The following is a 26,823-nucleotide window of genomic DNA, read 5'->3' as shown; positions in this document are numbered from 1 at the left end:
CTTCCCATGTCTATTTTATCTATTATAACGATACAGTTCTTCTCATATTTCGTGAGTGCGATAATTACTAACATTTCAAACAATAACAAACCGAACCGAAGTATAAACTCTGTTTGTTTCTGCAATGTAACGCGATATTATGCAACAGAAAATAAACAAGTTCTCGTTGATTTATTATTCTGATCTCAAACAAACCCTTTCCATTGAACCCACCGCCAGTGCAACGAACTATTCTCAAGAATGCACCTCGCCTGAAGGTACACTGTTTTCCTACATTGTCATCGAACGGGAACACATTCCTCGTAACTGCCATTTACTATGCAATTACCCTGCGCCAGTCTAGTCCGATCGAAATGTTTGATCACGAAACAGCTGCACGGAAATCGAAAACCGGCAGCAGGCCTTCACGGCTCGCACCGGTCGTTAGCTATTGTAGCAGAGAGTGCGCTCTGGCAAAGTTCATTCAACTTTTGACACAGTTTACCGTCTCTTGGACCATCACCGGGTGCCTAACAAACGTCCGCCGTTTCATATACAACTTACCCGTTCCAACACTATCAACTTTATGCAAGAAAAACCATACAGAACATGCAAACTCTGCTCTGTTTATGGCTGTGCATAATATCAAACGTCATTGCATAGGTCGGCAAACACGGATTCAACCGTGAAAAGTGAGTGACGGGCGTGGGGAGGGGAACAGGAAGAAAATCGAAAGTTGCATTTTTCATCGCAGCGAAATAATGACTTGCTACTCTACCGCAGGTGGCCCCTAACAACATAACGTTTCTGTAAGCGATTGAGGGAGGACGAAAATAGGTCAAGCCACTACTCCGGGAGTGCAAAAGAAAAAGCTCATTTTCGGTTTCTTCGCCTCCGACTGAGGCGTAGAGTAGCAAGTGGATGAAAACGGACACTTTCTGGTGGACCCCCAGGAGCTGCCCAGGTGATTTCCTACCTATGCATACAACTCGTTCTGACCTGCTACATTTTCGAAACCACACCTAAACGTTGATGCAATTTCGCTTGGCTCCTTTATGTATGGAGAAGCAATTGGCCGATTTCGCGATGGTAATGGGAAAACGAGTTTACGTTTTAAGTGAAGCACACTGGCCGACTCTAGTTAGTTCATGAAATTTTTGTTAATACTTAGAGTGAAAATTTTATGTCTTTGTTCTTTCACAATCGATAACCTTCACCAGAGTTCAATTAAACATCAATAACCCAATGCGTTCCCAACAAAAAGGGGGCAATCCAGAAGCAATTAACTTATCCAACTCAAATTGCACATTGACGGCTATTTTTTATAACTGGTATTACGTAAGCCTTTCTGTTTTTTCTCTCAAACAATCGCAGGTATTGTGAACCGATTATCATGCGAATGAGCATGCGAGTAAAAAAAATTCATATATCTATATGACTTTGAATTCGCTTTATTCCATTCCACCTGGAGCAGTCAGAAAATCGTTTATAAAAATCAATTAAAGTCGCAAATGAAAAGCCACACGCCTGTAAACGGCTGCACAAATGAGACGGTCGAACGGGGAGCCATTAAATGTGTCACTCACAGAAGGCGTAATGCTGAGCTACAAACCGCACGGGCGGGCAGCACTTGTGTGGTGCCGGACCCCAACACCCTCTGGGAGAAAAACTTTAGCCAGCCTGCCGATCGAGAGAGGACCAGCTGTCTAAATGTCGTGAACAAAAAGAAGGCAGTTTCGGAAGCATACTCATTTAACCATTTTAATCTGTATTAATCCGTTTTCAGGAAAAGGTATTCCAATTTATCACGATTAAAATGAACCCTTTTGTTGAATTAGCGTTGTCAAAGTTTTAAATTTGATAGTCACGCATTTACTAACCGTTTTCTTTTCAACAATTGGAACTGTTGCCAAATGACAGGGTGCAAACTGTATTCATTCTCATGTTAAATGTCGTAATTCGATTCGGTCAGTACCGAACAAGCATTGTCACTACTAGCAATCAGGCAATCAAGGAAGGCTCGAATATCTGGCAACTGCAATGAACCGTACCATTCCGAGTCGTTCCGGGCGGACTCAGCAGCTTGCGGGCCTCGTCAGAACCGGGTCGGTCCAACCGCAGAATGTGAGGCGCCATTTGTACTAAACTACTATTGCTACAAATAATAGCTTTAGCCGCAATAGGAACAGGGTGGGTGGTAGAGAGGAAACTCACGTGACTCGTTTCACGAGCTCAACCCTTCGGGGAGAGCGCGAAACCTACGACGCCTTCATGTGAGAACAGGATGCGAAACAGCCAAATGCAACCCGTTCGTAATTTACGAGCAAGCCTCGCCGTCATGCCATCTGCATCAGTGACTGTTTTTCTGTGGATAGGCTGAAAAGCCTAGTTTTAATAGGCGTCACCTACACACCACCCTACGACCTGTTCCTTGCAGACATTTGCGTTGAATCGGCCGGGGTTGGATTTTCAGGTGCACTAAAGGCAAGTGAAGTCCAAAGAGTATATTCTTTTATAGGTTACCCTTGGTATGCTTCCAGTGTTGAAACTGTGATATCGATATAGCATCTTGCGAGTAGGGCAAGCAATATACAGAAATAAATGGCAGGAAGTTTTATTCCTCCAAAGCAGCAAAGTGAAGTAAATTACTTGGCAGTTGAATGAGCGTTGTGAATAAGAAGAGTTGCGGGAAAATTGCAGCCAATGGTCTAAAGGGTGTAATGAACTGCTACTAGTGAAACTCGTTTGGAAATTAAAATGAAATAAGGAATTGTTTTGACGATGATGATGATGATGAGGTTGATGGTTGAAATAAAAAAAAAAGGCGATGGAAGAGAAAAAGTTCAATAATCTCACCTCAAATCCATTTCTGAAGTTACAAGACGAGGATCCGATAATGGGGAAAAACTATTTCTGTCGTTATGTATATTCTTCATTCCAACAGCAATGAAATATTCTAAGTTTATATTTTTATGAGTGTGTAAAACTTTTTAAACTTACTCACAGCAGCAATAGAATTATGTGTCCCATTCCAACTAATAAACCGTCTCGCCAGACTATCTTGATAATTTTTTTTAAATCTTTATTAAGAAACCATTAAAGAAGCAATCGAATTAAAGGAATCATATTCGACAGTGCCATCAGAAACAAATCTTCCAATTAAAAAATACCACTCTGAATCGCACTCAACTGATAGCTAGCACCATTAGGGGACACGTGCCTTCTCCAACACTGAATGTCTCTTTCGGGTTCGGACTTGCAACAAACTCGACGCGAGCGTGTTTCCAAATCAAGAGAAACAGGCACCGCCGACCGGCACGCAAATCGCATCCTGAATAGCAATGGCCTCATTATCACCATCAGCGTCGTTTCGGTGGCCGTGGTGCCTGTCTGCCAACAAGAAAATAGTCACTGTGATACTTCTCAATTTGTAAGTACATGTTCGTCCTCGCCCAGCGAGGCGTATTGCTGAGGAAAAGCGGGAAAAGACTAGTGCTGAAGTACTTCAAGCGAACGCCACCCTCCTTCGGCTCTATTGCATATCTCTTTATTAAAGCTTTCTTTTTTGGTACTCGGTGCGGTTAATGGGGTGCGCTATAAAGTTGTGATAGCTTGAAGCCTGACGATTGCTACATTAATTTCCGACATTAATTATGCAACGCTTGCTTGGGTGGGTTTCCTGCTGCTTTTGGCGGTTGTAATCATCAATATCACCTGACGAATTTTTTTATGAAAGGTCAGCTACGCGTAAAGTAATTTTGAGCATCACTTTAATTCTTGTTTAACTCAGGGTTCTTAAGTTAAAATAAGGGAAACCAGTCTAATTGATTTACCCGGAAATGTAGTCATTTTTTGAAACGTTGGATGAAACGCCAAAACATCAACGCAAAAAAGACCTGTCAGAATTTTTGTTTGCTCCGATTGTACTCAAAATTCTTTAGTGGATCATTCAAAGAAAAAAATCAAACTGTGCTTTACATAACACTGAAAATTATAATGCAAACTGTTTTTTGCCGTTTTGGAGGGTTCAAGATACAGGAGAACCAATGGTTTGATTTTTTCTACTTCGATTCCTCAAGAAATTTTATTACTTAATTTCAGAGATAAAAATGTTTCAATCCTCATTCTACCATAACCAGGATGCGTCTCCATCGAAAAAAAAAGTTACTGCAACGCAGTATCATGATCCAAAATCGCATTTCGCCGTTTTAAAAGGTTCAAGACTAAGGTGTCAAAAAAACTCAAAGTTACAAAAGTCTGAGTGCTCAACCCTAAATCGAAAGACAATATTATTTATACTATTTTGGTAGAACATTTCGACTTTCTAAAAATTGTTTAAGGTTGCCCAAAAGTGATTTATGAAAAAATTACTTTTTCAAGCTAAAACCACTTTCTTGCACTTTATGCAATTCATTTCGAATTCCACATTTTCCATATATTTTTTATTTTTGTAAAGTTATTTTTTGAGTATTTTGTAGCATGGTTTAGTTTTAGTATCACAAAGCCCATTGAATATCGCAAACAGGTAAATTTCGTCCATAATTTTTAGATAAACCCTTTCAGATCAAATAAAAACATAGATGCGGGATGTTTACGGCAAAACTTTGGGCTATCTTGAAACAAGAAAGTTTGTCGAAGACATCATGTTCCTGTCTCTACATATTACGGCAACATTAGGATTTCTATGAGTAGACACGAAAAATCACAATTAGTACGAATACTAACTTTTTTACAGATACTTCCTAAATTTTCAACCTTCTACTAAGTTATCAATCAACCAAAAACGCGTTTTTTCTGAAAATTTTTACGTTGTTGAACATTGTTTTTATCTCCCGAAATAAAAAAGTATTTGACGTATTTGTAAGAAAAAACTTAGTTTTCCATCATATATAAAAATGCCAATGTCGCATCTCCCCGATAAGATATCAAGGAGCTATTTCATATAAATTTTCGTCATAAATCCAGCTTTGCAGTATCAGTCTTTGATTAATTTTTTTTCCATGTGTTTTGAAGGGTTTTATCTGAAAATCATTTTTTGCGACGTTCAATGAGCTTTTTAAGTCAAATAAGAGCAAGATCACGCCAGATGACCTATGGTCGAATATCGACCATTTTTGATTTGAATGAAACTTTGTACACGTATTTGGCTCAGCAAACTGAGAATTTTTCACAGATGGAGAGATGTTTTACACCCATGAGTTATATTCTAAAAAGGCGTATGCCTTTTTGCATAGGTTTTATTCGAAGCATTGTAGCTTAGAAACCGTTGGTTGTATAGAAAAACTGTCTGAGAGTGAGTTGTAGGGAATTAAAAATGCTTTTTTTTTCGAACTGAATTTCTATTTATAACAACGGCTATTTCCGTTAACACGCAAGTTCATTTTCGTTCTTTCTCTACTCACACACTGTCTGCTTAATGAATTAAAAAATGCATCATAAAAAATTATACACTGTACAAAAAAAAAAAAATTTTGACCAAAAAATATAAAAAATAAACATTAAATTTCAATTTAAAAAATAAGAGTTGATTTTTTTTTATTTTTTTTTTTTAAATAAACTTGATGTTAACACGCAACTTTTAAAAAAAGTTCAGGATGGAGAAACGAAAAATACTTTTTTATGGTAGATTGATTTTTTTATGAAAATTCTAATTCAAACATTTTTCAAAATATTTGTATTTTGATGATTTTAAAAGATGCAGAGAGTCATTTTGAATCAAAAAGCTCTTGGTAGTTAACATTCTAAAGGCATCGGTTTTCGAGTTATTTTGAATTCAAGCTCGAAAAATTATTAAAATTTAGGAAAATATACGTTTTTCTTAACTTGTCCGTGGTTCTCCAGCGAAAACCTTACGTTCATTGGAATTCTTGATCAAAAATATACAGTTCATTCTTTGACAACAAGACGATTGGGCGAACGGTTCTCAAGAAAAGAGTTCTGAGAAATCACACACTATAACAACTTCACCATCTTTCAAATTATTTTTTGCTTCTCTCATGTAAGTCGACTGTTGAGTTTTTATGTGATCGTGGGTTATCAACTTTTTCAACTTTTCACAAAAACAAGATACAAATTTATCAATTGGTTTCACAAGTGTCTCTATATTACATCGATCTGTTGCAATCCACTGTTCGCAAGGTATTTTTCTCACACAACGTTCCGCAAGTTCTTTGAAAAAAACTGTTTTGGATCGTGTAGTTGGGCTACATAATAGTTGTTCAAAGTAAAATTTAGAATCATTTTGGAATGAATATTTCTTTAGACTGTGTATCATCAATTCAGTATTCTCGTGATCAGAACAAACAAAAATATTATGAGATCCTGAGCTTCCAAGCTCTAAAGTAAGACAACCGAATATCAGTTTTGCTGATATCTTAAAAATAAACGTAAGCCTCACGAATTGAATTCATTGAGAGTCGCTTTTGCACATGTTGTCGCTTACCATCTTTTCTCACTGAAACGTAGTCCCTTTGCCCTGGCATGGCTCTACTGACTTGGTCACTGTCATAAAACTGCAATACCTCGTTTTTTACTTCCAGGGGCAATCCATGTCCAAGCCTCACGTCAATGGGCTTTTTAAGTCAAATAATTAAATGCGATACTGAACTAAACTGTGGAAAATATTCAAAAATAACCAAACAAAAATTTAAAAAAAACGTTTGGAAACATATAAGGATCGGGCAGAATTGCAAAAAGATGGTTTATTCGCTTGAAAAAGTCATTTTTCCCATAAAACCCGTTTGGGCAACCTGTAAACAATTTTTTAGAAAATCAAATGTTCTACAAAAATACTAACAATAACATTATCATTCAATTTAGGGTTGAGCACTTCGACTTTTTCAACATCGATCTTTTCTGGACATCCTATCCAAGACCATATACATATTTTATATACTATTTTTGCAGTTTAGCAGTTTTTTCCAATGGAGACGCATGGTGGTTATGATGTAAAATAAAGATTAGGCGGCCCCATACATGCTCGTTTGGGAGCCGTTTGAAAGAAGTTTTGTCAGAAAAAGTAAAAGGTTTGTTGAGAGAATCTATCTAAAAAACTTATTTTAAAAAAAACTGATGAAGATGACCGATTTATTTCAATACCCCTTTTTATTTTTGAAAAAAAAAAACAGTTCAAAATCTCCGATAGTTTCTCGATTTTTTATTGATATTTTGGACAATTCCTTGACAATTTTTCTCTAACTCTTGTTAACCCTTGTCTTTGCCGCACGAGTATTATTGTAACACGGCAGACGAAATAGACACTGTTTTTCAGTTGCTTACTAAGCAGCTACAAAGCTGTAATTTATTTATTCGTTTTAGTTAAGGGTAGGGTAAGTATTTTAATTTATTCTTACATTTTCAGTGTTCTTCCAACAATGCTAGGTTCCGGTCTATCGAGATTACAACGTCGACAATCTATAGGTGTACAGGTAAGTATTATTTTTTTCAGGTTAACTTTCTTAGTGTTAGCGGTAAGTAGAGCAGGTACCGTTATTTAGTTTTTTAACTAAATAACGGTACCTGCTAATCTTCGCACTACCTTAAACTTTACTTGCGTAATAGCACTTTAATGAATTTAGCAAATATCAATGAGAAAAAAAAAATACGGAGGGTAAATTGGTTTCGTAAGATTATAAATTTTATGTTAAGCACGTTGTCACACTACCAACTCTAGACTATATCTTCATCTACATATATCTCTCTTCATTTCCAACTCCGAACTTCTTCTCTCTTTCTTATCTCTCCACTATCGGAAGTTTCTAAGCTGTCAATCTCTTATCAGAGGTCCGACGTGTTTCACTCCACTATGATGGCACTATGGGCCCAGTAACATCCCCCGGCCCGTGAAACACTGTCGCATCCGCTTCGATACCTGCCGATGTTCCCTTATTGGTTTTTATATCTAGTACTGCCAGTTTCACTGCTGGTCTCGAAAACACTCCCCTGGCAGTTTGAGCCTTCGCTTGTCGCACTTGACCATCTTTTCCCATGACGGTCTCCAAAACGCGTCCTTTTTCCCAACGGTTCCTTACAGCTTCATCCACTACCATAACTATGTCGCCTACCTCCAATGGTTTTACTCGGTCAAACCACTTGGTGCGTCGCGTTAGCATGGGCAAGTATTCACGCACCCATCTACGCCAGAACCCGTTGACCATATGCTGGGCAAGCTTCCAGCTGTCTCGTAGGGTATAACTTGTACCCGCCGGAAGGGTGACGGGCTGCTTTATTCCCTTGGAACCGTACAGTAAGAAATGGTTGGGTGTTAGAGCTTCGTCTTCCGGTCCTTCTAGTGGGACGTAGGTGAGCGGTCGTGTGTTAACCACTGCCTCTGCTTCTAGCAGTATGGTTTCCAATACTTCGTCACTCGGGTATCGAGGAGTGTCAGAAATAACCTTTAAAGCAGCTTTCACGGATCTGACCATCCGCTCCCATGGACCACCCATGTGGGGGGCGGCAGGCACATTGAGAAACCACATCGTATCGGCGTTCGTGAATGTTGCTGCGCAGTCTGTGCCGATCTGCTTTATAGCCTGCTTCTCTTCTGTTAGCTGACGAGAGGCACCCACGAAGTTGGTGCCATTATCTGTATATACTTCAAGCGGAGCTCCGCGTCTAGCGATGAATCTCCGGAATGCCATTATGCAGGACTGACTCGACAAACTACTACACACTTCAAGGTGGATTCCGCGAATCGTTAGACAGGTGAAAAGACACACCCATCGTTTGACAATGTTTCAACCGATTTTAACCTCGAGAGGCCCAAAATAGTCCACCCCAACGTAAGTGAATGGACGTATGAACGGAGTGAGTCGAATTTTCGGGAGCGGTGCCATTTGCGGAGAACTTGGAGCTGCCTTTTTTACCTTACAGTACTGACATAGACCGGCTACAGTCCGAATAGTAGTTCGCAGACGAGGAACAAAGTAACGTTGCCGAATTTCATTGTGAACTGTCTCGTTATTCCCATGAAGAAATTCACGATGATAATGATCTATTAGCAAAACCGTGACACGATGTTTTCTGGGAAGTATTGCTGGAAATCTAGCTGAAAACGGGATGGTTGGAGCAGCTCCGGTTCGACTCCCAATCCGAACGACTTCATACTCATCGAGAAAGGGAACTAGTTTGTGTATGCTACTAGCTTTTTCGACAGTTTTACCAGTACGCAGGTTTACTATTTCGTCTGGATATGTTTGTGCTTGTACTTGACGAAGGATGGTCATCTCAGCCTTCTGAAGTTCCTCGCTTTGTAGAATCTCTGGCATACGTTGACCTTTCTTGAAGACTGTTACCGCCCTGTGTACGTAAGCCATTGCTCGAACCATACGCGACCATTTTGAGAAACGTTCTGGATCAAACAACTGTTCCACTGTTTTGACGTTGTGTAGGTGTACAGCTCGCAATTCTTCCAGACCCATGTCACGGCGACTGTTTCCTGAAGCCGCCGCCGATGTTAATGGCGCTACTGTTAATGATATGATCTTAAGCTCCGTTCATTGTGCCGCATAGGCTGTTGCACATTTTTTTCGCGTGAAAAGTTCTAATGAATATATATCAATATGAATATTGAATTTATGATCCAGAACGTGTTGAAACATGTCTGGACATATCTATTTATGTCCTGCACAACATCTAGAGAACGAACGAAACAAAAAAAAAATTCTTCGCTTTTTAGATTTCTACACACCACTTGCAGCAACAGCTGATCTTGCATGAACGAAGCTTATTCGGCTGTTTCAAAAGCACTGACAGCCTTTTGACGTAAAATCGAGCCAGAGAGCCAGAGAAAATTGGCTTCAAGCAAAATGTATGGGAATGACGTTCGTGACATGGATGTGAATTCTTCAGACGTCGCTGTACTGTTTTTGAGCGGCTCTGGCCAGCGCTCTTCCGTGTCGTGTAGGAAATAGGGACCTTGAAACCACCGACTATTTGGATCGAAACATGGGCCTGAACCCCATTTTGTTGCTTCATCTGCTACATTTAGCTTCGACGGGATATGTCGCCACTCGTCCATACAACTAAGGGAGAGAATCTCTGCTACCCGGAACGCCACAAACTGGTGATAACGACGGCTATCAGAGCGTAGCCATGCGAGCACAGTTGCTGAGTCGGACCACAGGTACCTGCGTTGGATATTTAAAGATAAATCAGAGCACACATTTTGTGCCAGACGTGCGCCAATCATTGCTGCTTGAAGCTCTAGACGGGGAATTGAGAGTGGTTTTAGCGGAGCCACTTTCGTTTTAGCAGCTACTAATGCAGTTTTTATTTCATTTCCCATCCGAATTCTAAGATATGCTACACAGGCATATGCTATTTCACTAGCATCCACTAGCACGTGCAGTTGTATGTCACTTGAAGCTGTCGAATCTGCACTGCCAAAGAAGCAACGTGGAACCCTCACTGAGCTTAGCTGATGAAGTAGCTCAATCCAACGGTACCACCGTGTGTGCGATCAGACCAAGTGGGTCAAACAGCTTCATGACGGTACGAAGAACTTGACGCTTAGTTGGCACCACTTTGGTGTCCACTAGCTCTCGAATTTCCGGCATACTAGTCGTGTCGAAGGTAAACGCATCAACGGATGGAATCCAGGTAATCCCAAGAACTCGTTCCGATTCTCCGTGACCATCTATCTTAAACGGTTTTGAGCGGTTTGCGTTAGACTCTCCTAGTCGAGAAAGTACTACAGGAGCGTTCGATAAGAATTTACCGATTTTAAATCCACCTGCTGCATGTATACTTTTCACCTCTTCTACCAGTTGCACTGCTTCGTCCACCGTATCAACGCTGTCCAAAAAATCATCAACGTAGTGGTTGTCAATTACGGCAGACGCCGCTCTTGGGTAAATGTTCTCGAACCGCCGTGCGTTGTAATTTTTAATATATTGGGCGGAACATGGGGAACAAGTCGCCCCAAACGTCGCAACGTCCATCACCAATATCTGCACGGCATCTTTGGGGTCATCTCTCCAGAGAAACCGTTGAAACTGTTTATCTTCATTGCGTGTCCTGATTTGGTGAAACATTTCACATATGTCACCGCAGATGACAATTTTCCTTTGCCTGAAACGAAGTAAAACGGCCGGCAACGAAGTAAGAAGATCTGGTCCTTTAAGAAGCATGTCGTTGAAAGATATTCCTCTGGCTTTCGCCGCGGCATCCCAGATGAGGCGTATTTTTTCAGGTTTTTTTGGGGTGGTTACTACACCTAGTGGTAGGTACCAACTATGCGAAGGGTCTGTTGTCTCCAGTTCCACTTTGGTTGCTCGGTGTGCGTTATTTTTTCGTTCATAATCGGCAATTTGTTCCCTAACTTTTGTAGCCAGTACTGGTTCACGCGCTAGCCGTTTTTCTAGGCTATGGAATCGCTTTACTGCCATCGGAAAACTGTCTGGAAAACATGGGTTATCTGTTCGCCAAAGCAGCCCCGTTTCAAATTGATTTCCCTTCAGTACAGTCGTACTCTCTAAAATCTGCCACGCACGTCTGTCCACTTCTGCATCTAACTTTTTAGAAACTGAAGCTTCCTCAATCGCAAAAAATCGCTTCATCGATTCGTGAAGCTTACTGTTGCTCATGGACTCTTCCACATGTACGTGAAGTTGCTCGACGACGGTGGCCATCGGCGAGTTTCTGCCAAATATGCACCAACCCAGTCTAGTCTTGGTAGCTATCGGGCCGCAACCGTCACCCTCGCGCACTTTGAGTGATGTCAGTAAGCGAGCGTGCTCTAAACCAATGATGATTTGGGGGCTCACGTTAGTGTAGCTTTCGATTGGAAGAGCCCTCAAGTATGGAAAAACTTTGGAAAGATTGTTATAATCCAGTGTCTGGCTGGGTAGACCTAAATTCCGAACCGTTCTCACGTTCTCCAGTGCAAACGATGATTTCCACCCAGTTCCACCCACTTTCAAGTGTACGCGCTCCGATTCCTTTTCGTGGTGATCTATTTTCCCTGTCCAGCTTAACCAGAGTGTTTCAGGTTTTCCCGAAAGTCCTAATTGTTTGGCTAACTCCGCTTCTAATAATGTCGAGGAAGAGCCATCATCGAGAAACGCGAAAGTTTTTATTTCAGTACCGTTTCCAAACAGCGTGACCGGGAGGTATCGAAAAAGTGTATAAGAAGCAGCGAAATGATGGTTCTGGTGAGCAACGGAACTATTGTAAGCCATACTAGTCCCAGCTTGCACTTCCAAAGCATTGCGAGAATAATGCAACAAGGGATGATGGCGAATACGACAACCGTCTATCCCACACTCTCGCGTCGACCGACATGCACCTTTCCAATGCGGTACCAAACAGGAGCGACAAAGCCTTTTTTGGTTAACAGCTTTCCACCGACCGTCTAGATCCAACGATTTAAATCCAAAACAAGCTAATATCAAATGTTTACTATCCCCACAGAAGCTACAGGTTTTATCAGGTTTTCTCCTCTGATTTTCATCTACCTGCGTGACAGCCTTTACCGGTTCACCCGAATGCACGAAAAGTTTTTCATTGCGTTTTTTCTCCTTTCTGGGGATATCAACTCGGGTATGTGATTCATCATTTGCCGTGAGATCCGTTGCAACATTGAGTAAACCCTGCATGAATTCCTTAAAGGTCACCAAGTTGACCTCGCCACGGGAAAGTTTGAAACACCCCCACTGCATTTGTAAAGATGTCGGTAATTTTTCAATCAACTCTTGAAGCAGGATTGGGTTTGATAGGTGGTTTGGTTGTTCGGCAATAATGACATGTTCAATTAAATTTTGTACGGCAAGTCCGTACTTAACGATAGCTTTTAAATCGTTTCCCCTCAAAGGCGGAATATCCCGAACGTCTTTCAATAGAGAATTTATCAATAACTCCGGTCTCCCATACAATTTACGGAGAGTCTCTATGACATGTGGTACTGACGCCGGCATCAACAAGCGGCTACGCACTGACTCTCTCGCATGACCTTCCAGGCAACGTTGCAATCTAGCCATATTTTCGTCGTTGGAATAACCGCAAGCATTGGTAGAGTTTTTATAATTACTGTAGAACATGGGCCAATCCCGGGGATTTCCGGAAAACTTTGGCAAATCTCGCGACATAACTGAGCGAGCTGCCGCCTGCGCACTCGTTAATCCTACCGCTGGGATGGCGGATTGAATTTCCGATGTTGTTCGGACTGCAGAGACTGTCGGCACCGTCGGCGTAGTATGGTAAAGAATAAGCCCAGAACTAGACTGTCCCATGTATGGGGACGTCATTATCGTTGTCGACGGGTATAATGGTTGGTTTACTGATTCCACCCAGGGAAAACTAGTGCTCGGACAACTAAATGGAACAAGCGGGACGGGATGCGAATGGCTGTGTGTTGAAATGGCACTGACTGGTGGCAAAAAGGACCGATTGGCTACACTATCAGCCAACATCGGAACGTTTGATCGCAAATAATCGGCAACCGTTACATTTGATTGTGTGGGAATATTCGGAATGATCTGTGTCGGGGCGGACTGCATGCTGTATGGAGTGGATCCGAAATTATGGCAACTCGTATTAGTCGTGGTGAAAACGTCATACGAGCTCGTAACGCTTGCAACAGCTGACGAATATACCGGCACGGTACTCAGATTTTGGATCTGCGACTGAGTTACTACCTTAGCGATACCACCGTTTGTTATTGATGAGATGACACCACTCGTATAGGGGATACTAACATTAGTTTGTACACTAGTCGGAACTAACAGCGGGGTAGAGGTTTTTTGTTCTGATTGACTCGTAAGTACCTTACTGATATCGTTCGAAAATTCTGTTTTCGGACCAGCTGATCCCGTGGTCGACCGCTGACAAGACGTAGTAGCTACTTCGCCACTAATTACTTTCGCTCCAGCTTCTCTCTCCAACCACTTCTGCAGCCTTTCCTGATTGACCCTCGAACTGACACCTTACTGCAAGCAGCGTCGGTCCCTTCTTCCATCTCCATTAATAGAGAGAATTACGTTTAAGATACTCTTCCTCTTCTTCGATCCGCTTACGTTGCAGATCGCGCTGCGCTTCCAAAAGGTTTAAGCTTAATTGTAGTCTAGCTTGCGACCTTTTACTACCTTTGCTTACAGATGACTCATTGAAGGATAAAACGGACTTAGTGTTGCTCCGTTGATCCTCAGCGCGGGCACTGCAACGACGACACATCCAGCTGCATTCTGGCTCAGCAATCGAGTCCGTAACTCCTGCACATTCATAGTGCTCCCAGCGCTCACATTTGTCACAGCACACCATATCATCGGCAGAATCGTTTCGTGTGCAACTCGCACAATTTCGTTGATTTTCTGCTTTTCCCCTCCTAGAGACATCTTCGGTTGTACTTCGATTTTCCTCCTACTCAGAAATGAAAATCTTTGTAGAATGTTGTAACACGGCAGACGAAATAGACACTGTTTTTCAGTTGCTTACTAAGCAGCTACAAAGCTGTAATTTATTTATTCGTTTTAGTTAAGGGTAGGGTAAGTATTTTAATTTATTCTTACATTTTCAGTGTTCTTCCAACAATTCTAGGTTCCGGTCTACCGAAGGTTACAACGTCGACAATCTATAGGTGTACAGGTAAGTATTATTTTTTTTTCAAGTTAACTTTCTTAGTGTTAGCGGTAAGTAGATTTTTTAACTAAATAACGGTACCTGCTAATCTTCGCACTACCTTAAACTTTACTTGCGTAATAGCACTTTAATGAATTTAGCAAATATCAATGAGAAAAAAAAATACGGAGGGTAAATTGGTTTCGTAAGATTATAAATTTTATGTTAAGCACGTTGTCACACTACCAACTCTAGACTATATCTTCATCTACATATATCTCTCTTCATTTCCAACTCCGAACTTCTTCTCTCTTTCTTATCTCTCCACTATCGGAAGTTTCTAAGCTGTCAATCTCTTATCAGAGGTCCGACGTGTTTCACTCCACTATGATGGCACTATGGGCCCAGTAACAAGTATAGTCTCAGAAGTAAAAAATGAAAAACCGCTAAAACATGAAAAAGTTTTTGTTAAAGAATCTTGTTGCCTATGCAAATAAAGGAAACACTTTCCAAATTTGTAACCTTCTATATTTCCAACGGAAGATTAAAAATTTCCTACAGTTAATATTTTGTAATTAATTCTAATATTTTAATGTTTAGTGTACACTCACGTTTGTAGGTTTCCTGCGTTTAAATTGGGTTTTAACTGCTAGTAATTGGCAACGTTTCTGCACACGCGGAATCTCGTGAATCTATTGTAGGTTAAGCATTGTTAGGTATAAGTTTTAACAATAGTATTAGGCAACAGGCTTCGCCGTCAATTTCGTACTCACAGTTTTAACTATTACAGTAACTACCCGTACTAATTACTACAGCAACTACCCGTACTAATTATAATAAGCCGAACTTGCAGAGCCGTACTATTTTAACTGTTAATTTTAATCTAATTTTTAAGCTTCTGACCACTATGTCCTTTCACTGTGATGAGCTTTTGAGGAATGATGACATATTGTGTGTAGCTTGTCAGTTCGCCCTTGCAGAGATACTTCACTCCGTCAGAACAATGTAGGTGAGGGTAGTTCAGCAGCCAATGTGTTTAAAGTAGGTGCGGTGTCACTCAGAGTGTGCGCAACAAATCTTTTTTTTTTCCTTAAGAGAACTTTGGTTCACAAGATTCATTAGTATGTGCCAACATAAGAACCCCAATAACACTCACAGAGCTTAAATTGATTTGTTCTGAGTTTCAGGCAACTAAATTGTCTGAAAGGTCAAAATCTGTCAAAATCTGGAAAACTTATTTTACATAAAAATCTAAGATGACCGATTGTTTTTAACTCACTTTTTTTTAAATTATTTTTTAAGTATAGGATCTCAAATTTAATATTTTCAAAAGGAAGTCAAACAGTTTTCTAGAAGTCATCCTATTATAACTTTTCTCTATCTCTTGTTATTTTTAAGATATATTTATTTTACATAAAACATCATCCAAGTGTTAGAACAGAAAATTTTTCAAGTTTTTTAGCGCTGTTAACGTTTCGTTACATTCTGAGAGGGTGCTCGCAGTCGAGTCCTTCACATGCAAAAGTGGGATGGTGCGAAACTACATGAATATTGATCGAAATTAGCACAACTTTTGATTAAGTTCGAAACCTAGATAACGAATGCGTGTTAGCCATAACGCAATTGATGCTCCAGCATATTTTTATGTATTGGGCAGTTGTAAGCCAATACACTTCAACACACTTCAAGTTTCAACTGGTATTCTTATTAAAGTTGCACCGAATAATAGGGCTGGGAAAAAGTTATTTTTGAAAATTACCGAATGGCTTGTCTAGGATAATTCACTTTAATTCAAGGGTTATTGGGATTCAAATTTTTCTCATTCAATCTTTATGTTCTGTTGAATATTCAGCCATCTGTTCGGCTGAATATTCGGCTGAACAGACGCCCAAATATTCAACGAAACATGATGATAAGATGAGAAAAATTAAAAAACCAAATTATTCTTGACCTAAAGGGAATTACCCTAGACAAGCTCAAGTTAGAATCATTATTCTGTAAACTGAAAACTCGGTACTTTCCACAAAAAAAAACTTTTTCCCAGCTCTATTATTCGGTGCAACGCTAGTTGGTATCGTCATGACGATTTGCAGTGGTATTAGTAATGCTTTCAGAAGGCTATTTTGAATTCCATTCCCAATTAATTTTTTAAAATTATGAATTGCGAGTAATAAGCTTGAAAAGAAAGGGCATACACACAAGCACGAATTATAATAATCATGTCACTTACTTTCAATAGTTCAATAGTGAAATAAAAGGAGTGCGGAATACAGCAAACACACGAACGATGTCACAGAAGATCAATAAAACGCGAAAAACGTGATCGTCAGCCTTTTGAGTATAAAAATGTTATTTAACGCTAAAGTGTATTCGACAAAGTTTTTGCAAATCTTAATAGGCATCTTCTGATGCAAATAATTTTTGGATAATTCACCTGAAAGTGAGATAAAAAAATAATTTTTTTATTCACTTATCAAATCAAATCGAAGTCTTCAGCAAAGTTGTAGACAATTTTATGTAGAAAAACTTTGCTGAAGACACTTTGGTTCTACCTCTTGAAAATCGACCACTTGTAGGTAGTTTTATACACAGACATTCTTAAAGTTTCTAAAAAAAATAAAATACTAAATAACCTTTTTCTGATGTGATTTTAGAGGCCTACTATGTTCTAGATATTTTTTCATATATAAAAAACACATTATTCTGCCGAACATACCTTGGGAAAGTTTTAAACTTTTTCATAGGGTTTAGGACATTTTAGATAAAAAATGCACTTTTTCAAAACAAAATTTCTCTAAAAGCTGCCAAAAGCTGCAAAAACAACAGTCTTCACTCGAAAGATGGAGAATAGTACTAGCTTCCTCAGGTGGTTTCATTAGTTTCTTATGGTCTCTTAAAGACTTGGGCGTGAGTTGAAAAAAATTTTTTTTTGGTTTTACGGCGTTTCTTCATGTTTTTTTCTTCAAATATGTACAGAGTAGAAACGATTTTTGATTTTTCATGAAAAAGTACGAAAAACATTTATTAACATTTACATTTACATTAACATTTGGAAACATAAAAAAATTATTTTAAAAAAAAAATTTTCCGAAAAAAATTGTTATGTCACTAGTGTATGTCAGTTTTTTTTTTTTTTTTCAACAAAATAAGCAACATTTTTTGACGTTTTTCCAATGCTTGAATTCTGAAAAGATAATGTCAGCTCAGAGATAGATACCTTTATTTTATTTAATTTTTGTCCATAGCGGTATGGATTAGGTACCTCCGTTTTAACAAAATTAGAAAAAAATAAGATGTATCTATCCCTGAGCTGACATTTTCTTTTCAGAATTCAACCATTGGAAAAACGTCAAAGAATGTTGCTGATCTTGTTGAAACAAAAAGACCTCCTAAGGCATTTTTATACTCAAAAGGCCGACGATCACGTTTTTCGCGTTTTATACCACTGTGCGTACAGGAATGCATGTCATCAGTTTTTTTCTGAATTATGGCTAATTTTTGAGAAGGGATTTTGCAAAAATGCTGCTGATCTGTTCAATCGGTAGGATACTGGGGGTATTTTAGCCAAAGGTGTTTGTCAAAATAGACACTTAGCTCTTAACAGTGGGTGCGGTAGAGCAGGTATTATTGTTGAAAAATTCGTGTTGTTTTAATAAATTCAACCCTATGACATCTTCGGAAAAGCTGCAGATAATTATTTCTTCTTTTGAAAAAAAACATGCATCGTAAAAAAAGGTTGAGGAGAAAATAAAAAATTAGGTATCTCAAAAAGCTCATTTTGGAAAATCCTTTTTCAGGAAAACTACAAAAGGTTAGCTGAGCATTGATGGTAGTTTAATAATGGAGAAATGAAAAAAATTCACTAAACTTGACATACGTGTTTTTTTATACTAGAAAGGTGTCGTAAAAAATATTGAAAAGGAGGAAGGGCAACCCTTAGAGAAGGAGGAGGTTGAAAGTCATGAATTTTAATGCATTATGGGAGCTTTTTAAATGAATTCAACGATTTTCGGGCCCTTGGTCATGTCTAGTGACCGAAACATGATGTTTGACGCCATTTTTAAATCCTCGAAGATGATTTTTGGTTTCTGTGGGACAGTTTGAAACTGTGAAAGTTTATTACAAACCCTTAATGAGGGTATTTCCGAAGCCAAGATGACGTTTCGAAAGTGGTTTGTTTAATCGGTGTGACATCAAAGTTGTATTCAACTGTTTTGTCATTCCGAACCAGAACCAAGAAATAAAAAAAAATATTGAAATAATACATCAAAAAATGTTGAAAATGATTATCTTATTTTCTTTTTTTTTTCAATTTTATTTTTTTTTATGAAAAATACAAAAGGTTTGCCAAACACTAATGGTTTTCTTATCATGAAGGAGTGAGGAAAAAAAGATTGAATTTCCTAACAATAGAAACGAAAAATTTAAGCGGCAAGGGTTTGATTGACGTCTCTAGCAAAGTTGTAGACAATAATTTTGTCCTTTCAGAAAATAACACTGCAAGACAAAAAAAAAGATTTTGAGAAATTATGAAAAAAAATTTTTTTTTTAAGGTCAAACATATATAATAATCCACTTTTCTAAAATCTAGAGTTTTTATCAACGAAAATAATACAATGTTAGCTAAACATTGATAGTTGTTTGAATAGTACTTAAACGATAGAAAACAAACAATTTCAAATTTTCCTAAAAGAAGGAGTATTTTGTTTGTAATGGCCAAAATAATTATTCACAACTTTGCCTATACTACACCGATCTAACCAATTTTTCTGGTCTTAAACATATTCTCTTAAGAATATTTTCTGAGCGGAAAAAAAGTATTTTTAAAACCAAAACTTTTTTTTGCTAATGGGTTTTTGAGATATTAAATATATGGGTCATTCCATACGAAGTGTTAATGCCACTTGGACACGGCCATCACAGATTTTGCTCAAAGTTGGGGGAATTATTCATCTGCTGTCTCTTTGGAAAAATCCCAATTTCGGTGTCGATTGGAATACCCCCCGCTCTGTAGAACCTCCCTCTTTATTGCAAAGTCACGCAATTTTTGTCAAAAATCTCTTTTTTCTTTTTCTTACAATTCATAGACGTGAGATGTCGGAAAAATACCGGTAGACAATTTTTGAAGAAAATAAACCAAACTCAGGAAAAATATAACTTTTGACCGGAAGTGATGCCCTTATAAATTATTTTTGTATTTGAAAACTACATTTACATTTTTCGGCAAATGCAGCTATTTTTATTTTAAATTTGATAATTTCATCGTGTTCCTTGGAAAATTTTACGTAAGAAACTACTATCATCCCGAGGTGATATGAGCCAATCTCGAGATATAACGTTTTTACTAAATTACATTAAGGTCGCTTTTTACGCGGTTTTTTTACTCGGATTCCGGAATTTACGGCTTTTTTTACGCGGATTCCAGAACTTACGCGTTTTTCACGCGGATTCCGGAATTTACGCGGTATTTTTTTTTGCGCTGATTTCGGTTGCCCTTCACTCGGAATGCAGAATTAACGCTGGTTTTTTTTACGCGGTTTCCGGAATTTACGCGGATTCCGGAATTTAAGCGATTTTTTTAACGCGGCACGTATCCCCCGCGTAAAAAGCGACTTTAGTGTAGTTGTAAATTTCGTAATTAATTTTTTTTTTACAATTTATAGACGTAAAACACCAGAAAAATAGTGATAAGGCAACATCCATAAATTACGAAACGCAAAAAAGCCGATTTTCGACCCCCACCCCCCATATAAAACCATATACCCCCCCACCCCAAAATTACGTAATGCTGCAGAAGAATTTCCTTGATAAAAATGCTCGTTTTTTGAGAGTCTCTCCAGACATTTTTCGTTACGTAACGCTGAACTCACCTTCCCCCCTCCCCTGTGTAACAAATCGTAACGCTCAAGGATACCCCCCTCCCCCCTATGTGCGTTACGTAATTTATGGATGCCGCCTAGGTGAATTTTGAAGAAAATAAACCAAGGAATTGGGATTTTTCCAAAGTGACAGTAGATAATCCTCCCAACTTTGAGCAAAATCTGTGATAATCGTGTCCAAGTTTTTTTTTTTCTTTTTCGTGGTCACTTCGTATGGAATGACCCATATCATAATTATGTGTTTCCTTCACATCACCGTAGAACGTTGAAGACGTAGTTCTAGAATCGAGTTTTGTATCACTTATCCCACCGGTTCTCAACCTGGGTACGCGTACCCCTGGTGGTACTTAAGGGGTTATATACCTTTTTGGCCGAGAAAAATGAGGGAAGTTTGAATTTATTTTTAAGTGCATAGCACCATTTTCATTGCATCAAGGTGGTATTTTTCTGAAAGTACAGTTTATCAACAACAAGAAAATATGTTTGATTTTGAGATATACCAATTATTACTGGAGTAATGGCCGTTTCCCCGAAACGTCATTTTTTTGCAGAGGCTTGTGGTGATCCTGATAGAAACTCAGCGGATCAACCGAAATCAAAAAACTCATATTATTTCATTAGTTTAGAAGTGTGCCGGGTCTTTGAACGATCGCTTTTATGAGTATTTTGTTCTCAGTGCAAACGGGAACGTTTTTCCCAAAAAATGCACGTTTTGAGCGCAAAAAATTGCATTAAAAAAATTTTTGCGGCAAAATGTAACTGTATGTTTTAAAAAGCTATCGTTCAAGGACCGGCGAATTGTATAACGAAAATTGAAAAAAAAGATGAAGGAAATCGGTTCAGTAGTTTCCCCGCAATCAGGATCACCGCAAAGTCATTTTCCGGAAAAAAACTATTCCGAGATAATCGCGCGTAAAGTTTTAAGTTTAGCTTATGCGGCCGTGGCGAGGCGCGTTGCAAATCGCTCTAACTTTCTTCCTATTGCTCAGATCTTTATGAAAATTTGTGGAAATGTTCTCAAGATGTTGTTTTTGAAGATAATGTAATAAAAATTTTCCAGTTTTTTGAAAACTAAAAAGCTATATAACCCCTTAAAAGCCTTCAGGGGTACGCAAAATCAGAAATAGCGAACGAAGAAATTTGTCTTTATAATACTTCATTTGTTGTTCAATCTTGCTCTTAAAACATGACTGTAGCAATCAAACAAACCATAGTTCAATTTGAAATCCTAACTAGACTTCCACAACATGATCTACCACTACTCTCTCCCACTCTGCGAGAACATTCCAAGCCAGGGGATACAGTCGATTTAAAAAATATCGCCAAGGGGTAAGCGGATAAAACAAGGTTGAGAACCGCTGGCTTATCCAATCCTCGTAGTTCGTACATTTACTCAGTAGAGACTATTATTATTATAGAGACTATTTTTTTCTGTTTCGAGTACAGTGTTCGTTCGCTTACTGGGCTTACATTTCAAATATCATCAAACATCAAGGAGAATTTTGATGCAACGGCAAATAGAATCAAAATATGTACATGAAGTCTTTTTTTTTTTTTTTTTTGAAAATGTATGTAGATTGCTGCATAGTTTTTATTCACAATTACAACGTCGCTAGGCAAAACTTCCTCAGCGAAAATTGGAAATATTAAAAAAAAATGGAGAGTGTAAATCCTGATGTAGTATGCAAAGTTGTTTAGTTTAGGAAGGTCTACAAACCTACAATATTTCATTGTATTCTGAGAGGGTACTGCCATCATCTGGTCGAGTTGAGACGAATTCCGTCTGTGATTCTAATATTTCTGCAATTTGGTACAAACTTTTTCCCTTTTGGGTCGCAATTTCGTTTACCTTCGGACATTGAATTATTAACACTCAGTATGCGTCACCCTGAGAACCAGTATTTATTATCCAACAATACTTGAGAAAAAGCTCTGATACAGTGTTACATATTGCATGTGTCAGATTAAAAAAACGAAGGTGCTAATGGGAAATGGAAGCAATATAAATTAGTAAAACAATGAGGCTGTAGAATTGTTTAATTCCACAAATGGCTTTTCCATTTTTCATACCAGTGACTACAGCAAGGATGTTAGCAACACGACACTGTGTGTACAAGCTAGCGAAACCACTATCAAATCAAAATGCAATACACTTGCTGTTGAATGTGCTTGAGAAATGCTCAACAAACAAAACCACACTTGTTGTTTTCCTAGCGCACTCCTTGGAATCAATGGCAGATTACAATCTGTTTTTCTCACGTGAATCAAACAACGTTCTACGTGTCAACAGCCCTTCTGTTGCGGCTATGTGCGACGATATGACTTGATATCAAAGCTATAGAACAGATTCCTTCTCGTAACCGACACGACGCGCCCATGTTATTCACTTTTGATTGGGATGAAAAGATTAAAGACTTTAATTCTCTGACAAAAGCTGAAATTTTGGATTTTTTAGGGACATTCATGCGTCTTCAAATAAATAATTTCGCGATGTGTCTGCTAATATCAAAGTCCAACTGACTAAACTGCTTTCCTTTTTTTTTCATTTGGAACATTTATAAATAATTTCAGCCACATTTACTGCTCTTGATGATCATACCTTAATCATCAAAATTTATGTTATTTTTGGTAATTTTAGCAAATACATTTCCCACATTTAATAATAGTAACTGTTCAATTGTCTATGGTTATGGATTGCAAGAAAAGCAAATAAGAAACGACAATGCAACGGCGTACGAAACGAGCAATACGGTACGAAATCACCGTGTTTACATTTGTTTGTAAACCATCGGATGGCTGGTTTGCTCCGCTTCCTACTGAGCGGTTGTGAATTTACTTTTACAATCACCCAGCACACTTGAAAGTTTAATCATTTCGGGCCTGAATATTTCATTTATAGACAGACGCAAGTCTTTCGTGGCGGTCGCAGAACAGTTTTCGGCACTACGAAACGGCAAACCACTTGTGCTGCAATACCGATTGAACTTACAACGGACAATTCTCCATAATATCGATCCATTTTTATTAATTTATCAGTTGACGATTTTAGTCATAATACGTTGAAGCAATTGCATACATCTTACTTACAAGAATTTAATCCTAGACACTAGTGAGAAACGGCAATTCGATTAAAACATAATTTACCAGTTCAGCGTTTGAAACATGTTTTTTCATGTTTTCTCCAGCGTAATAAAAACAATCTTATTTCTTTTCACGGGCACTTGAGCGACATAAACTGTACCATAAAATCACTCTACCTGTCAAACTAAATCTTGTTCGAAATCGACAGATTTTCCAAATGGTAAACCCAACAGTGGATGAAGTGATGTGAACACAAAAAAAGCAGAACTGGTGTTTCCAACTCCAACCGGATTTCACATTCATCACGAATGGTTGCCTTTTTATTTTCACATTTTCCCATTTCCAACTGAACGAACGTGACGAGAGAAAAAAAAAGCGTCCGAATGCGATTATCCGTTATGTGTTATTCGAGTTACACGATTCACAGATATTTGTACACTAAAAAGCAAAGTTGAGTTAATGCTAAAAACTTTTAAAAACGTTACAAAATGATATACAAACTTTTTATGTGTTCAGAAAGCTACGAATTTATCAACAATGATTGTGATGTCAGTTGGTGATCAACTTTACACCCGTTTTAATATCGGCTTGGAACGCCCACGCTATAGATTTTGCAGTTTCATTTGCCGTAAAAATGTGTTTCGTGTTTTTTAACCCCACACACCGCGATCTGAATGACAATGCAAACAACAATTGAGTGGCAATGGAATTCATTGGAAATGAAATGGAATGTGAAATGAAAAATCTTTTTCATCAAATTTCGCGGTTCGATTCTTGAATTCATTTGATGAAACAGTATTATAAAACAAAAACCTGCTTTCAATGAGATTCACCTAGTATTTTTATTTTACGAAACCTTGTCTCTTTGACACGGTTGCTAAAGTATGAAGCCCCAAAGTGAAGATAAAACAGTTCTTGAACATTCCACACAAAATACTCAATAACTGTTATCATATAAATTTATCGGATGTTCATCGTATAGTCGATTCAGGTAATTTACTAATTTAAGTACCAATAATGCATCAAAAATGAAACATCGTCAATGATAACTTCCCTAGGGGAGTAATAAAAGGACACACAGGAGAGATATTATGTGCCTCACAATAGAATGGGACAAAACTACAGAAAAGTCTAGCAATGCCATCGTTGTCAGTGAGCGTGATTGATTATTTCCAATTTGCTTTGTTGCACGATAGTATTCACCCTGATGGAACATTGGGATTTATATCTTGACTTGTGCCAAAATTCCCAGAATTCATCTTCGTGATAGATTCGATTAGCTATCAACACGGACAACAAATACGCTCCGAAATGAACGTTATATACACCCTCGGTCAGGCGATGAAAAAATTGCGCTTGGTTTCTGTCTATCAATATTATGAAACATCACTCCGTTGCATCGATTGCTGGATAGTCGTCGAACGCCTCCGCTATCTTTTCGAAGAGCATTTCAAATGCTCCTGGCAAGCTGCTTGCACCCTGCTGGTCCAAAACGTCCATGAAATAGTCCGTGATAACTTTGCCAAACAACTTAGCATCCGTTCCGGTAACCGATCGAGCTTTGTGGTTTCTAGCTAACTTCGTTAGCGTACAAAGGAACATTTTCGGACAACTGAGACCGTACTCGATCAGAGACCCCAGACCCAAGATAACATTAAGGGAATGCGCAAATAGGGCCTGGTTTTCTGCTAGGTTCGTCGTACTGCTATCGGTGCTGAAGTCGAAATACGTCAGAAACTGGGGGTTTTCTTTAAAGAGGCTGAAAACGAGAGGTTCGCCGGAATGTTATATCCAATATTGACATCTAAATCATGGAGTCTTACAACAGCAAAACGTTTCGAGCGTGCAGATCCAGATCCTGCTTAATAAGGCTCCAAGCTGACAGCAAGGTTATTTTTTGCTTTCCAGTGAGACCGGTTTCGTCCATTATAGGGGTTCTTGTTGTTTACGGATTGCTTTGATCGAGCCTACGATCATTTCATTGATGAAAGGTATTAATTCACACACAAAAGAGTCAAAAATTCATCCTACGAGCCTCACAGTTTTAAGATTTTAAAAATCTAAAAAATTATTTTGGGCAAACTTTTTTTGTAATTTCTCATATAATTGATTATTTCTAGTTCATTTGCCGAAAACATTACAGCACAGTTATTATCACTCTTCACGCTTGACAATTGTCCAATATTTCTCAATTGAGTGGAATTAGGAGCAAGGAGGGTTAATATCAGTTTCTGGCACTCGATGTTCTTAGTCCACAGCTACAAATTCCTTGTTAGGTTAGAAAATTCCTAGCGAGAATATAAACAAAAACGAATTTACACTTGCAGTGGACACCGCCTCGAGCAGTGGCCTTATAGAATTTTAGGCCTGCAAGCTGCTCCAAGTCCATTTTCACATACGTTTCATTGTCCACCAGCAAGCATTCTTTCTTAGCACCTTGTTATATAAAATTCCGAACACGTCTTGCAGCCACTAAGTTTGGCCTCAGCGTCCGATTATATTGCTTGCCGCCATGAAAATTACAAGAATCTTCTCGCACATGAGTTTTCCAGATGATTAGGATTGTACTTTTCAGCGATATTATGATCTGAGAGTGCTTATTCTTATAAACTTGAGCCTCAACTTCGGCTCATGAGTTCTTATATGACGCGTCTCCTAATCATTTCAAAAAAAATTTTAGCATTCACGTTTCAACAGAATATGCAAGGTCGATATACCCACTTTTGACGTTTTTTTTTTTTTTTTCAATATTATGTTCAGTTTTTCTTCTTTCAGTTTATATTCCACACAACATTTTTTAACAAATCGAATTGAAGTAAAAATTTTACCTCTAAAAAAGAAAAAAAACTTGCTATCAAATGATTCCAGATATGACCACTAGGAGCACTGCTGTAAATATCTGTGAAATTTGCACATTATAAGTTGTTAACGAGTTAATTGCTTTTCCAGTTGCTAAACAGAAGTTGAGAATTCAAGTTATTCATGTTTGTTACTAGTTTACCCAGAAAAGTCTGAGTTTGGTTGATTACGACTCCTGCAGCGTCAACTTTTCCAGACTGCTAAATATTGGTGTTCTTTGTTGGTCGCAGAAGCTCAGAATTTCCAGAAGAATATGATGTAAACTTTTCCTCTAAGCAATTACCACAAGTTGAATTAAACCGAATGCATTAGGGACCGTCGTTAAACGATCGTCTCTTTAAACAAATTAGAGACGAAAAAAACAAGTGGCAAACATTCTATTTTCATCTAAAATCAACACTTACCGTCAATAAAGTAAGTTTTCAAATTTGGCAGAGCATTCATCATTTTGGTTGCATGTGGAATGAAAACG

At 38.4% G+C, this 26,823-nt stretch overlaps 3 protein-coding genes across 7 annotated transcripts in view; all 3 read right to left on the bottom strand.

The window, feature by feature from the left end:
• Positions 1 to 26,823, bottom strand: part of LOC129733184 (transient receptor potential-gamma protein) — a 204,702-nt gene that overhangs the window by 79,640 nt on the left and 98,239 nt on the right. The gene's annotated exons all lie outside the window — the stretch shown is intronic.
• LOC129728137 (uncharacterized) lies at positions 10,410 to 14,235 on the bottom strand. Its single transcript, XM_055686552.1, has 2 exons — positions 13,956 to 14,235; positions 10,410 to 13,696 (listed from the first exon to the last, which is right to left on the bottom strand). The coding sequence occupies exons 1-2, from the start codon at positions 14,233 to 14,235 to the stop codon at positions 10,410 to 10,412; spliced, it is 3,567 nt and encodes a 1,188-aa protein (XP_055542527.1).
• Positions 24,331 to 25,427, bottom strand: LOC129733186 (uncharacterized). Its single transcript, XM_055694819.1, has 2 exons — positions 25,316 to 25,427; positions 24,331 to 25,251 (listed from the first exon to the last, which is right to left on the bottom strand). The coding sequence occupies exons 1-2, from the start codon at positions 25,417 to 25,419 to the stop codon at positions 24,879 to 24,881; spliced, it is 477 nt and encodes a 158-aa protein (XP_055550794.1). The 5' UTR covers positions 25,420 to 25,427; the 3' UTR covers positions 24,331 to 24,878.

This window comes from Wyeomyia smithii, chromosome 3 (assembly GCF_029784165.1).
Source record: "Wyeomyia smithii strain HCP4-BCI-WySm-NY-G18 chromosome 3, ASM2978416v1, whole genome shotgun sequence".
NCBI lineage: Eukaryota > Metazoa > Arthropoda > Insecta > Diptera > Culicidae > Wyeomyia > Wyeomyia smithii.
This window is presented reverse-complemented; position numbering and strand designations above follow the sequence as displayed.

Bases quoted from the DNA above. Each gene is read 5' to 3' on its own strand.
- LOC129728137 (XM_055686552.1), bottom strand. From the start codon at position 14,235: ATGGTGTGCTGTGACAAATGTGAGCGCTGGGAGCACTATGAATGTGCA. The intron at 13,697-13,955 runs GTAATTCTCTCT...CCCCGCTGTTAG, and splicing joins AGAGGAAGAGTATCTTAAAC to TTCCGACTAGTGTACAAACT.
- LOC129733186 (XM_055694819.1), bottom strand. From the start codon at position 25,419: ATGGACGAAACCGGTCTCACTGGAAAGCAAAAAATAACCTTGCTGTCA. The intron at 25,252-25,315 runs GTAAGACTCCAT...TCTCGTTTTCAG, and splicing joins GCTCGAAACGTTTTGCTGTT to CCTCTTTAAAGAAAACCCCC.